A 13,082-nucleotide genomic window follows, 5' to 3' on the forward strand; every position below is an offset into this window, starting at 1 on the left:
CATACGTTGTGACATATTGAGCTTAGCGAGACACGGCGGAGATACTGTTCGGAGGGAGTAAGCAGAGGCGGGGTATGGTGGTGACCAGGAGGAAGAAGCGGCGAGAACGGAAGGCCATCGACGCCTTCTATATATGCAGTTTCATAAAAGGAAACTCGCCGGGAGTGACTTTAGGGGAGGTCGAAGGAATCTTGGTGGGCAGACGGCGTGGATGCGATGGGCGGCGAGAAACACGTCTCGGAAAACGAGACGGATGACGTCATGTCATAACCGAGATCTGGGCGAGCAACTCATGTCATGTTTAGTGGTATCAGGATAGGATTCAACTTATAATAACATACCGGTCTGAGTTACGATTTGCAATGCAATACCAGTCAGGTATCGCGTGTCCTTGCATTGCCAGCGTTCGCCATCCTGTTAGGCGCTTGCCTGGCAACTCATCCCTGATCTATAACCGATTTTTTTGCTGATGTTTCTGGGTAATTCCCGAGTGTCCTTCGTGGACCATCATGTGCACTTAAAAATACAGGCACTGTAATTGCCTGAATGATCCACAAATACAAAACTATAAACAGCACAGATTTTACGTATAAGCCTCTCTAGAGCTCTAGGGAGCCAGCTTGAGTGCTTCCGTGAAGTCGGCGATGATGTCGCTCAAGCTCTCAATGCCCACAGAAAGCTGGAAAAACAGACAGGTGAACACAGTTCGTAATCGGGAGTGGAAAAGCTACGCACCCTGACAAGATCTGGAGTGACACCTGCAGAGAGCTTCTCCTCCTCAGTGAGCTGCTGGTGGGTGGTTGTCCAGGGGTGGATGACCAGTGTCTTCGCATCACCTGAGTTATGCAGCAATTATTTTAGTCACTGTCAATCCATACAGCCATAAAATACACACCAACGTTGGCGAGATTACTCGCAAGCCTGAGCGCATCGACGACCCTGCTGCCGAGCTTCTGGTCTTCAAGGCCGCCCTTGACGCCGAAACTGAGTACGCCGCCGAACATGCCCTCCCTCAGCTGCTGCTTCGCAAGCAAGTGCGCTGGGTGCGATTCAAGCCCTGGGTAGCTGACCCATGCGACCTTCTCGTGCTTCTCGAGGAATTTTGCGACAGCGAGGGTGTTCTCACAGTGTCGTTCCGCGCGGAGGGAGAGCGTCTCGAGACCCTGGAGAAGCAAGAATGCGCCGAAGGGGTTCATCGTCGCACCAAGATCGCGCATGCCATCGAGTCGGGCTTTGATGCCGAAGGCGACTTTGCCATACGTCTCGACGAAGCGCATACCGTGGTAGCCTTCCGCGGGCTCAGTGAAAGAGGGGAACTTGCCGGATCTCGACCAGTCGAATTTGCCTATGGACCTTGTGAATTTCATCGCACGTACGAACATGAGAGCTACTGACCAGAGTCGATGATAATGCCGCCAATGGTGGTACCATGCCCACCAATCCACTTAGTCGCACTATGCACTGTACACAGATGTCTCAACACCGGCAGCGCAAAAACTATAAAATGAATACGCACCAACGATGTCGGCGCCAAGATCGATCGGTCTTGCGACATATCCTGAAATTGCTCAATAAGCTTAGGAACGGTCTCAGCGGGGAGACAGGCGCTCACCGCCCATGCCGAAAGTGTTGTCAATGATTAGCGGGATGCCATTGTCGTGCGCAACCTGCGTGGAGCTCAATCAGGCTGGGATATACGGACAAAGAAGGCCGTTGCAGCTGACCTTTGCAAGCCCTGGAATGTCTGGAACTATGTAGTTCGGATTACCGATAGTCTCGGTGTAAATAGCCTTTGTCTTCTCATCGACGACTGCGGCAAAGTCTGCCGGGTCTAGGCTTTGCACAAACTTGACGCCGATGTTGAACTTTTTCAAATACACTAGGCGTATGCGGTCAGGGTTGTGAAAGAAGAGAAACAGAGTGGAGTCGCTAACCTTTGAATTGGTTGTAGGTCTGCACAGTTGAATGGCCATCAGCTTCGCAAATAACAGAAGAGGGGAGAGTACGTACACCGCCATATAAGTACGAGCTCGAGACAATGTTGTCGCCTGAGCCGGCAATAGTTGTAATGGCCATGAATTGGGCCGCATGACCACTGGCAGTAGCGACGGCCATCTGACCGCCTTCGAGTGCGGCCATACGCTGCTCAAAGACTTCCTGTTACGTCAGAATAATCAGCGATAGACAAAGACCGAGGGCGGTGTGTGACCTACAACTGTCGGATTTCCCATGCGGGAGTAAATGTAGCCGGTCTTTCTGAGGATCCATGTTGGTTAGCAATCTGATTGTATGCGACGTAATGAACTTACTTGGATCCAAAGACATCTGCAGCATGCTACTCAGGGATGTTAGCCTTGAGCGGTTGTACGCAGGAGTTTACATGGCCTTACCGCCGAGTCATTGAAGACGAAGCTCGTCGACGCATAGATAGGCGGTGCGCGAGCGTTCGTGGTGTAGTCGACTTGTTGACCAGCGTGAATTTGCATGGTCTCGAAGTCCGGATCCCTGCACGTGAGTCGTTAGCGTCTTACGCTCGGTGACGGAGAAAGAAGACTGCACTTGTAGAACTTGTGGGGAAGAAGCGTCAGTGAGTCAATCATGGCTGTAGTTCGGCTGAGCGGTTTCGCGGGAGAGCGTGAGCTGGAGACAAAATCGGATGGCGATGCAATGTTTTCATCCCTCGAAGTGACGCGTGTATATGTAGGCCAAGCAAGAATCAAGATCCTTCTGTGTCCGTACGCACCGAGCACTCTTCCTTCTCACGGAATTGCCCCTCTCAACCCCCACACACACCGTCTGCCGGACATTTGATGGCGTTCGGTAAGCATTCCCACTATCGCGAGAAACTATTGGCTGCAAGACCACCAAGAGTTCGGCTGCATCGCCGGCTTATGAACCAACAGGACTAAATGTATGCCGCACTCAGTCAGCGACTCTTGCCGAGGGCACGTGTGACACGGGCAAACGAGTAGGGAGGACAGATAGCAGCCCACAGATAGACGGTCAGGTGCGTACGTTCGCGGAGAGAGAGGGTCTTCAGCGTACCCAGACTCGGGCTAGCACGAGGATAAGGAATTTCGATAAAGCAAGTGTTATCGTTGCAAGCACTTCCCCGCACGCCACTGCCAGTGGGGCTCTTATCGACGTATCGTGAGATTATTGTTAGCCCTTATCTCGGGTGTGGCGAACCTCGCAAGAGCTCGTGGCTACTTTCAATCACCACTCTAAGTGAGATCTGGGACAGGAGTAATGTCCATATCGGTTAGAAGCAAGATGTGGTGCTGTAGGTGCCGTAATGCACGGGAAAACGCAATGAAGCAGAGATCAGCTCACGCACAGTAAATTTAACACCAAGGATGTGGTCAGCGATAGCTCGCCTGCCTGTCAAATATCCCGCATTTCATGTGTCATTTCTGACCAAGCTCCGCGGAAATGTCTCACCCAGACTACCGATGATCGATGAGCGGGAATGTAAAGATAAGAGCAGAAAGGGGTCGGATAAGAGCCAAACGCCGAGGAAAGCATACTTCAAGGTGTCTGAAGGGACTGGTACTGCCCGACCAGACACCGATTGTTATGTCCGCCGTGCGACGTTGGATGGCACGCGACACGTCAAGAGCAGATCAATTATCACGTTGCTGCGGGCCTCCGGCAAGTCTAGCGTCATAGATATCATCAGTTGTGAAGTAAGAAAACAAAGGAGTCGCCTGAACATGTGTCGACATGGACGTGGTGGTCGTAGCTGAAGCGCTGAAGAGTGGAAAGCCGCCAAGCAGTACGCCCCGGAATCCCCCGTTCGGATCAGGCGCCACAAAGCTACTCGGTTAGGGTTAGGGTTCTATAAATCTGAAGTCTCATTGCGACGTGCTTAGGTACAGATTTCCCAGTCTGATAACGATTAACGATTAAAAACACAGTACGGCATGAAACGTGATGTTCTCAAACACCATTTTCGGATTCGGAACGTCCGCTGTGGTCAGTAGAGCTTCCCGACTCGTCGGAAACTCGACGCTCCGACGCAAACCCAGACTCGCTATAGGTTACGTCAGAACACTCCGCGTCAATTGGAACCTCCATGCACCTTCTCGAGTCCCCAAGGAAGACGGCTTCATCCTGCCGGTGATCAAGCGGCTCGCCGATGTTCCCAAGCAGGTCCGAAGGAACCCGAAAGTTCGGGACTGAGAAGCGTGAAAAGCGATCTACGTCTGCGGTAGATTCCGTGGAATCAGTTTGGCTTAGTTGCCGTAGATTCAGTATGAATCGGCTGATCAGCACGCTGGGCTGCGAAGACCAGTCAGTCCATTCGCGGCTCATGACCCCGTAGACAGGGACTCAGGCGCACCATGGTTGTTATGAACTGGGTCGCACTGGCAGTTAGCTGCGGCAGAAAATTCTGAGTATCAAACCCGTGATAGCTGCAATATTTGGCTACTTACAGTTGTGGCCGGCGTCTCAGCAGTGAGAATCTGTGCAACGTTCAAGGCAAGCAGTAATCTTCGCTGAGTCGTGAGTAACGTCCAGCTGATGGCGAACATCCTGGCACGTACATGAAGTATACTGTTCCTGGAGAGAGATGAGAATTAGATACAAGGTAACGTGCACGACGGAGTCGGAGCTTACCATCACGAAGGAGGAGCGAAGATGCCGATAATTTCAGCTTCAGTCTGCGGGACTCGCGCCACTGTTGGAAAGTCTTCACGAGCGTCGAAACTACCACGATTACGTCTCCACATAACACGCTGCAGCGAGTGAGCAGAAGTACTTTGATTGTAATCAGTCGTAGTTAGTAGTAGATTTCCAGGGAAACGTACAGCTAATGCAGGAAGATGAGTCAAATGACATCGTGCAAAAGAGAGACAGCGTACTCACGCTTCGTTTACGCTATTTGATATATTCAAGTAGTTTACACATACGTTGAAGGGTGACCCCAAGTATTCAGGAACAAGGCGAGACGAAGCAAACTATGCCTCCGTCAGCACGACATCGTTGTTGAAGCAGCGTTTAAGTTAACTTACAATATTCGTCCAGACAGGCATGAGTTCCAGCACGAGGATTGAAGCAAGTAAAAAATGCCTGAGCCTAGAGTCATGCCAGATAGCGTATATACGCAAGGCGGAGAATACTGTCAGAGATAGCGATGAATAAACAATACTCTGACTGTCCACTGCGATGGGGTAAGCAACGCACAAGCGACCTGGGCAAAGGCCATTATCTGCATAGTTTCGCTTGTTCCGTACAGAGCTTTGCACCTACAAATAATCAGTCATGATGCTCCTTCTAGCCTGAGGGTGTTCGAGATACATCTGAGATATACTCTGTGGTCAACATCAACGTTTATCCTGAACAGTGAGTATACTCACACCCATGCTCTCCCCACGGTAGCCAGAGTAATATCTGATTGATCACCATAGCCCAACGGGTGGAGATTAGAAGCAGGGACGTTGTGGTAAATTTCCTGCGCCACACGAACGAGATCTCTTGGTCTAGAGTAATGATATAGTCGTAAAGGATGATGGCTGTCGTGACAAAGAGTCAGTACCCGGTATGCCGGAGCGAGCTGCGGTCGCCGTACAAGTGACAGCGAGTCCAGTGTAGGTGGCTACTTGACTGGCTCGGACAAGTAGAGTTAGGAGGACGACCATCTTGCATGAAAGAAAGGCCGCTTACTTTTCCTGCAGCTCTTGTATCAGCTCCGCGGTTGAGTCAGACATGGCGTGAGGATGTATGAAGTGGGTGGGCGAGAGTTGCGCGGTACTACGGAATGCGACATCAAGCCGTCTGAGCTAGTTATACTTTAGTAGTCTGACTGGCGTCACCTATTAGCCGAGCATTTCCAAGGCGGGACTTCATCGCCTTCGATTGTGCAGCCACACTTGGGGCCACATTAGGAGCGCGTCAATGTTTGCGATAATCCCGAGGATCAGGCTCGTTCACGGCCTCCTCATTACGCTCGAGCGCAACGTCATCAGGTGACGGCTGATCCGCATTATCACAGAAGGCTTGATTACCAGATGATTGCGAAACGAGCGAATCATCAGTGATTTGAGTTATCGGATCATGGAGAGTTCAGCTGCGCCGCAATGCCATCACTGCACTGCCCAGCGGAAGCGGGATTAATCTGAGCGATGAACCTGACTTATAGTCGTTTCAGCATCGGACTAGAACGCGCACGGTACCTTGCCTAGTACGCTCGAGAGTGATTGCGGTGTATTGGCCTGGAAGCATCGACATAAACGCGGCGAACGCGTACGTAAGAATATTTTCATTGACAAATCACCGTCGTGGAGAAGCGGCGAGCACGCCAGCAATTCCATCTTCGGTCAACAAGGCTCTCGCCACCTCTAGAAAGCCTTCACAAGCATCGAAGCGAGCACAACCACGTCTTGTATCACACTACAGAGAGTGAGCAGAAGTCCTGGTGCTGCAATTAGCCACGGCCACTATAGAGTATCGGTGGAACGCACAACTAATGCAAGAAGATGAGCCCTGTGACATTATCCAAATGTGAACGACTGTGCTCACGCTTCATTGGCTCTATTTGACTTTTTTGATGGTCGATGCACCTTCACACGAGGGCCGCGCTGTGAGGCGTCCGACATCAGAGCGCCTGAGTCGGCCGTACTCTGGCATGGTGTGTGCCGCCTCTTGGGTGAGTAAGTACTTCCAGAGGGGGACTTAGATCCTTTCCGTGCGGCCCAGACGGGACGGGGTGATGGAAACGAAGATAATACAACTTCACTGCCTTCGGTTTGCCGGCATCACTTGGAAGCACAATACGAGCGTGCTACTGTCTGGAGTGATCCTGAGGATCAGGCCTCTCATGCCGCCATAGTTCATTTCGTGCGACTGGAACATGATCTAACAACTGGTCCCTGTGTTATGGACATCAGCGCAGGGCAGGATATCAAGGGCATCTGTGATATAGAGGGTTGGCTCGCAGACAAGATTGCAGAATGGGCGTGCTAGTAGATCACCGAGCGTCCAGACGATTCGACGGCGTCGCGCAAGCCATGCCACTGCATTGGCCAGTAAGAACCGGACTTCCTGGTGGCGTGTTAGCCCATTATCATTCCAGCGTTAAGCCAGGACACTCGCGAACCTTGCGGTACACTGCCTAGTGGATTCGAGAGCGTTTGTGGCGTGTTGGCTCAAGCAGTGCTCACGAACGCCCGGAGATAGTCGGGTACGCGCGCCTACTCATGAAGATATTTTCACGTGCCAGTGGTGACCATCCTCGATGAACTTAGCTGGTCCCCAACCATCCCAGCCGAACGGCATAACAACATGAGCCTCTCCATATGCAAATCTCAGCTACTTCACGCAGCCCTGTGCTGTGCGTCGAGATCCGACACGGCAGGTGCCTGAGCGCTCGGAGAAGTTACCGAGGTGGCATAGGGACAGGATTCCGAGGATGTGCTGCACATTCCTACGTTGATAATTTATCTACAGCTCGTTCGTCTAATATCTTCACTACTAGATATCCAGCCTGCTGCTATAGCTCAGCCAGTCAACAGGCATCCATATCAGCCCCCATCGCCCGACACTTTGTCATGGACATATTCCACGAACGCCTCAATGCCGCAATCTTATATTTTATCTCTAGGATTTTTGAAGAGGCTGACCGCGCTCACTCATAATTTAGTGTCCTTGGAGGTCCCAACCAAAGTGATAACCGGACCTTTAAGCAGGCTTGTTGTATCACCGGTCGCCAAGCTTTACATTTCCGCCTCTAGTGATCTCGTCGAGGCAGTCGCACTTAGCATACAGCCCAATCACTATGACGTTTTATCTTCCATAACCTCGATTCACGTAAATCGCTGGTGCCGAGCTACCGTTTTAGACCTTGTGCTTCAATCCTTGAGCGAACCCATTACGGTCCCATCCCCGCTGCGTCTCTCCCTCGCGCATCCAGCCGAGCCTATCCGCGGTAAGAGCTGCCACCCTGGCGAAGAGCGTTCCGTCGAGCATTTCCGCGCCTTGCAGGTCAGTGTGTGCAAACGCTCCAGGCTCCGTACCACCGTAGCACTCGGCAAAGTGCATGAGCGAACGCTGCGTCTTGCAGAGGTGCTCGTCAGGATGCACGAGCGTCGTCTGGACGATCGGCAGCCACGGATTCGGCGCCGCGGAGGGCACAAGGGTGTCCTTAGCCGCGGCAGGTTGGGTGCCGGGAGGCGATGGGTAGAGCGATGTGTTGGCGTAGAAGTCTTTGATGGGGAGCGCAGGGCGGCCGCGTATCGTATACGTGAGGAGGAAGAAGACGAAGTACGCGCGGAGGAGAAGAACGGCAGAATTGAGACTGAGGGTGTTGAGAACAGACGCGGTCATCAATGAAGAGGTGACGCCGTGCATGCTGTCGAGACATGTGAGCGGTAAGTGTTGGTTGCCCTAGAACGACGCGGAACGCGACTTACAAGAGGAAGTCGCCGTTGAATTTGCCTTTCTCGTCCTCGCCCAGTGCTCTGCCGGCCCAGCCCCCGACGCCATAGATCACGGTATTCATCCAGACGAGCTCCTCGAACTTCCTCTTCAGAACATCTCGGTCCGGTACGACAGTCTCGGTCCATTCTTCAGAGTACTTCAGAAGCTTATTGTCGGCTCGACCGAGAACAACACTATATCTCGGGGCCAGACCGGCTAGACCTGTGAAATCAAGATTCTCCGGCGCAAAGTCTATGTCTTTCTCTATGCGCGATAAGATGGAAAGGGCGTGTACGTCGGCCGATGGGGCGCTTGAACCCACAACACCCGCGGCGGAGACGACGAGCGAGCTGAGTCGAGAGGCAAGGGTGTCTGCAGACCCCACGTTGAAGAATTCTGGGGTGAATATTTCTTCTATGTCGAGTGTGTGTACTGCGGTCTGCGCCAGACCTGCGATACAACCTTGTCAGCCTACAAGACCCCAGGACGAGAGACATATATTGCATACCTTCAACAGCCAGGCCAGGCAGACCAAACTCAACTCCGTAGCCAGTGTGGATCAACGGGTGGAAGAGGCTTGAATAGAAGCGGCCAAGCATGTACGGCTTTACTCCGTTCTTGCCCGCAACAAGGTTCGCGTCTGTGGAGAAGACGTATTCTTCCAGAATGGCTTGGAGTCCTTTGCTTTGCGGCGACAGGAGAAGCCGGGAGAAGAATGACACATAAGCTTGATAGTATCTGCATCAACGGAGACATCGCTCAGTGGGGAATGGAAACGATACTAGAGACATACTTTTCATTTCCAACATGCTCTTTCCAGTTCTTCTCGTCAATTGTCGCGGCGATGAAATGGTCCTTGGCAGGCCGCTGGTACGCGACATGGGTCTGGTATGCTTCTCGTATCACTTCGGCACTCGCGCCCATCGTGTAGATTGCCAGAAGATGGTGCGATGCATGACTATTTCAAGGCCGCTGTCAGCGAGGATAAATATAGAAAATGGACGGAGACACTACTTGTGTAAACCTCCATCTTGGAAGAATATGTGGAATCGCTGGTGATTGTCCTTGAGACATTCGAGGACGGCCTGAGTAGACTCGTGAGTCCAGCCAGCCAGGCGGGTGGGGCTGGATACGATGGAGGGTGACACAAGTGCCAGCTTAGGGAAGCGAGCGTTGAGTTGCTCAGGGCTTGCGTCCATGTCAACTATACGAGTGTAGTAGCTGGAGTGCTGGGGTCGGCCATAGTCTTATATTCACGCAGAAGGCTGTTTGTAATGTCGTTCGTAATTGTGTTTACAACTCGACGACGTCACAACACCTCTTCACTCCATATCAGAGCTGCAGCGAAACATTGTGGGCTCTGAGACACTCTGAGACAATCTCTGCAGGGCGTCTAGAAGCGTCGCGATCTCTGATCTCAGATGCCGGCCCGCGCGTCCTTTCAGTGCCGGTCAGCACTTGTCCTCTGCGCCCATAGCACTGTCCTTTTCGATCCACTACTGAACAGTCTTTGCTCAATTGTCGAAATTGAAGCACATCGCCGTTGTCGAGAAGCCCGTGCAGCGCGAGTCCCTTCGGCACAGCCCAATACATCAGGGCCAGTTACAACGGAAGCGTGTATGGCGGGGAGATTGGTGAGTTGAGTGGCATCTTAGAACGTACCACGTATTTTGTCCCGCCAAGAATTCTCACCTGCTGGCCGTTTGTAGATGTGTCTTCACATGCAATTTCGGTGAATGCACCCGCGAGGAAGCCTGGTGCGTCCTAATCAGCCTACCGTAAGTGTCTGCCTCGAGCTTTGGGAGACTATTTCAGTCGTGAAAGTGAACGTGCGCGGTGCACAGATGTAGTACGAAGCTCACTGTTCGCCATAACGTGCAATACGGTTAAGCATCACGTGAGGCAATGGCCCAGTCTCGCGCAGTAAACGCCTTGCTCAACACAACAGATGCAGCCAGAAGCCTGTAAGTACTGAAAATCGACGATGTATCACTTTGTGCTGCAGCTGGGAAAATATAGTGGCGGTCAAGTTCAACGCCACAGCGGCTGGCTCTGGCAGGTTACATTTTGCGTTCTGGTGACCAGGGAGGCGGATGTGGCCTCCAAGCATGAGCAAGACAACCTTGGTGACAAGGGGCGAAATGAGTTCATTTTTTGCATATATAACGCATGTCAGCAGTACTCGGCTGTGTGCGTCGCTGGTTGAGTTTGAACGCTCTGAGTTACAAGCGCTTCAAGTTTGCGCCGACGGCTTTGTGGCGTTCGAAGGTTATATTTTTCCGCACCATGCTAGACGATGATCCACTATTATACATAGAGTACATGCCAGAACTATGTATTGATATGTTATACTTCAGGCCTCGAATAACCCCTTGAAGTCCCAGCCGCGTTTCTCTTCACCCTCGCGCATCCAACCAAGCCTATCCGCAGTCAGGCTCGCAACCCGGGCAAACAAGGTGCCGTCCAGGACGTCCGCACCATCCAGGCCGCATGACGCAAAGGCACCAGCATCCAGGCCTCCGAAACACTCCGCGAAATGCAGAAGCGCGCGCTGGGCCTTGCAGAGATGTTCGTCCAGGTGTACGAGCGTCGTCTGGATGATCGGCAGCCACGGGTTTGGCAACGCGAACGGTTCGAGGGTTTCCTTTGCAGCCTGTGTCTTCGGACCTGGAGGCGAGGGATATGGCGATGTTGATGTGTAGAATTCTTGAATCGGAATGGCCGGCCGGCCACGCGCGACGTAGAGGACTAAAGAGAATATAAAGTAGGTGCGAAGCAGAAGAGCCGCTGAGTTAGCGCTCAGAGTGCTGAGGAGAGGAGCCACCATGAGCGCGGATGTTACTCCATGCATGCTAGAGAATATAAGCAAAAGGACCTGAAAGATGTACATCAACCTTACCAAAAGAAGTCAGCGTTGAAGCGTTCCTGTTCGTCCCCGCCCAGAGACCTGCCTCCCCAGCCGCCGACCCCATAGACGACCGTATTCACCCAAACAATCTCCTCAAACTTTCTCACCAAGACGTTGCGTTCCGGACGAACAGTCTTCGTCCACTGCTCGGCGTACTCCATGAGTTTCGCGCCAGCATGATCAACGACCAGATCAACGCTCTTCTGCAGTTGCTCGCGCGGTACGGGCAGGCCTACGTTCTTTGCCTCAAAAGCCGGCTCCTTTGCAACTCGCGCTAAGACAGACAGGGCATGGACATCTGGAGGCGGAACATCGGATCTGGAGGCAGGAGTGGGGAAGTGCAAAAGAGAACTAAGCCTGGAAAGGGGTCCAGATGCAGACGGAGAGCCGAAAAACTTGGGTGTGAATACAGACTCTGCTTCGACGCGGTGAGCAGCAGCCTGCGCCAAACCTATGACAGTTGGTCAGGCAACGAGACACGAGCGCGGAAAATGCTTGCTCACCTTCCGCAGCTAGCCCGGGCAACCCGAATTCTGCACCGTAGCCAGTATGGATGAGCGGGTGCAAGAAGCCAGCGAGGAACCGGCTGAGCATCACCGGTTTTGTGCCGTTCTTCCCTAGAACGAGATTCGCATTCGTGGAGAAGATGTAGTCATCCATGACGCTTTGGAGGGCGTTGTGGGTGCCCGATAAGAGTAGTTTGGAGAAGAAAGCAACATATGCCTGGTAGTATCTGGAGCGAACGGGCACGTGTCAGAGTGCAAGAGGTATAGCAGATATTGAAGCGAACCGCTCGTCTCCCAAGAAGTCCTTCCAATTGGACTCTGTGATAACCACCGTTTCTTTCGTGCCTGTGGTCTCTGGCGCTAGAAACGCAGGGCGCTGATAAACGGTATGAGTCTCGTACGCCGCCCGTATCACCTCGGGGCTTGCACCCATGGCGTATATGGCTAAAAGATGGTGTGACGAGTGGCTACATCAATTTTTTTTACAGTTAATGCATCATTGTATGCCTCAGGAACTAAAGATGCACTTGTGGAACCCCTTGTCATTGAAAAAGATATGGAACCGCTTGTGATTGTCTTTGAGACATTCGAGCACCGCCTTGGTGGACTCATGCGTCCAGCCTGCCTGGCGGACCGGGCTGAGCACGACAGATGAGGGAGGGGAGGACGGCTTAGGGAACCGGATATTGAGTTGTTCGGAACTCGCATCCATGGTGATACTGGCAGGAACACTAGCCTGGCGTGAGCGGGCGCTGTATAAATGCGCACCCTCAGCCTGGGCTTAGTAACGGACAACATACCGGGAGACGTGACCATGTCATGCGAGTCGCCCGCAGCTACAACTGAATAGCCCCTAAGGACTTGATCAGCAGACTCCACGCTTGGGATCTCCTAATGTCATTTTCAACTGCCGTCGCTCATCATCCGGCACCGCCCATTGCCAAAAACGTGGACGGACAATGCGAACCATTACAGCGAATCTACGGCAGTAGACACGTTGCCGCTTTTATTCCCACCCGCTACTTCGGTTTTTCGCAGGCTTATCAACGCCGTGAGCTCGAAGATGCCGGTGAGTCCTAGACGTGGTCGGCAATACCAACACGCATTCAGTGAACGTGAGATTTAGTGGCAGAACATGGAGGGCCGCGACGCAACGAAGCCAACTTGAAGTCTATCATCTACCGGCAGTTTGTCACCAGAGTGCCACGTGGCGCATTGCTTAGGTACGGCATCCTCGTCCACAGCTGGTC

The 13,082-nt window shown here is 52.6% G+C and overlaps 4 protein-coding genes across 4 annotated transcripts; all 4 read right to left on the reverse strand.

Moving 5' to 3' along the window:
- Positions 1-520: 520 nt before the first annotated feature.
- Positions 521-2,648, reverse strand: PHACADRAFT_261900 (uncharacterized protein). The gene is made up of 13 exons (XM_007399392.1): positions 2,560-2,648; positions 2,391-2,505; positions 2,310-2,335; positions 2,214-2,256; positions 2,011-2,157; positions 1,935-1,953; positions 1,725-1,879; positions 1,613-1,667; positions 1,517-1,558; positions 1,396-1,461; positions 896-1,345; positions 736-836; positions 521-679 (listed from the first exon to the last, which is right to left on the reverse strand). The coding sequence occupies exons 1-13, from the start codon at positions 2,598-2,600 to the stop codon at positions 608-610; spliced, it is 1,332 nt and encodes a 443-aa protein (XP_007399454.1). The 5' UTR covers positions 2,601-2,648; the 3' UTR covers positions 521-607.
- A 1,291-nt stretch (positions 2,649-3,939) lies between these two features.
- On the reverse strand, positions 3,940-5,711 carry PHACADRAFT_199151 (uncharacterized protein; the record flags this gene model as incomplete). The annotated part of the gene is made up of 9 exons (XM_007399393.1): positions 3,940-4,033; positions 4,082-4,281; positions 4,343-4,378; positions 4,437-4,494; positions 4,548-4,563; positions 4,621-4,739; positions 5,471-5,516; positions 5,573-5,607; positions 5,668-5,711. 9 exons carry the CDS (start codon positions 5,709-5,711, stop codon positions 3,940-3,942), a joined length of 648 nt encoding a protein of 215 aa, XP_007399455.1.
- Positions 5,712-7,265: 1,554 nt separating this feature from the next.
- Positions 7,266-9,746, reverse strand: PHACADRAFT_212279 (uncharacterized protein). The gene is made up of 5 exons (XM_007399394.1): positions 9,433-9,746; positions 9,212-9,376; positions 8,927-9,156; positions 8,412-8,868; positions 7,266-8,350 (listed from the first exon to the last, which is right to left on the reverse strand). Exons 1-5 carry the CDS (start codon positions 9,615-9,617, stop codon positions 7,837-7,839), a joined length of 1,551 nt encoding a protein of 516 aa, XP_007399456.1. The 5' UTR covers positions 9,618-9,746; the 3' UTR covers positions 7,266-7,836.
- A 929-nt stretch (positions 9,747-10,675) lies between these two features.
- On the reverse strand, positions 10,676-12,539 carry PHACADRAFT_261904 (uncharacterized protein). Its single transcript, XM_007399395.1, has 4 exons — positions 12,117-12,539; positions 11,830-12,059; positions 11,318-11,777; positions 10,676-11,270 (listed from the first exon to the last, which is right to left on the reverse strand). The coding sequence occupies exons 1-4, from the start codon at positions 12,263-12,265 to the stop codon at positions 10,772-10,774; spliced, it is 1,338 nt and encodes a 445-aa protein (XP_007399457.1). The 5' UTR covers positions 12,266-12,539; the 3' UTR covers positions 10,676-10,771.
- Positions 12,540-13,082: the final 543 nt, after the last annotated feature.

Source organism: Phanerochaete carnosa, assembly GCF_000300595.1.
Source record: "Phanerochaete carnosa HHB-10118-sp unplaced genomic scaffold PHACAscaffold_9, whole genome shotgun sequence".
In the NCBI taxonomy this organism is placed as follows: Eukaryota; Fungi; Basidiomycota; class Agaricomycetes; order Polyporales; family Phanerochaetaceae; genus Phanerochaete; species Phanerochaete carnosa.

Excerpts from the sequence above, each read along its gene's own strand:
- PHACADRAFT_261904 (XM_007399395.1), bottom strand. The coding sequence starts at position 12,265 with ATGGGTGCAAGCCCCGAGGTGATACGGGCGGCGTACGAGACTCATACC. Across the intron at positions 11,778-11,829 it reads GCCCGGGCTAGCTGCGGAAG|GTTTGGCGCAGGCTGCTGCT; the intron begins GTGAGCAAGCAT and ends CAACTGTCATAG. Across the intron at positions 11,271-11,317 it reads TTCAACGCTGACTTCTTTTG|CATGCATGGAGTAACATCCG; the intron begins GTAAGGTTGATG and ends TATATTCTCTAG.
- PHACADRAFT_261900 (XM_007399392.1), bottom strand. The coding sequence starts at position 2,600 with ATGATTGACTCACTGACGCTTCTTCCCCACAAGTTCTACAA. Across the intron at positions 2,506-2,559 it reads CTTCCCCACAAGTTCTACAA|GGATCCGGACTTCGAGACCA; the intron begins GTGCAGTCTTCT and ends ACTCACGTGCAG. Across the intron at positions 2,257-2,309 it reads GCAGATGTCTTTGGATCCAA|AAAGACCGGCTACATTTACT; the intron begins GTAAGTTCATTA and ends ATGGATCCTCAG.
- PHACADRAFT_212279 (XM_007399394.1), bottom strand. The coding sequence starts at position 9,617 with ATGGACGCAAGCCCTGAGCAACTCAACGCTCGCTTCCCTAAGCTGGCA. Across the intron at positions 9,377-9,432 it reads CAAGATGGAGGTTTACACAA|TCATGCATCGCACCATCTTC; the intron begins GTAGTGTCTCCG and ends GCCTTGAAATAG. Across the intron at positions 8,351-8,411 it reads TTCAACGGCGACTTCCTCTT|CATGCACGGCGTCACCTCTT; the intron begins GTAAGTCGCGTT and ends ATGTCTCGACAG.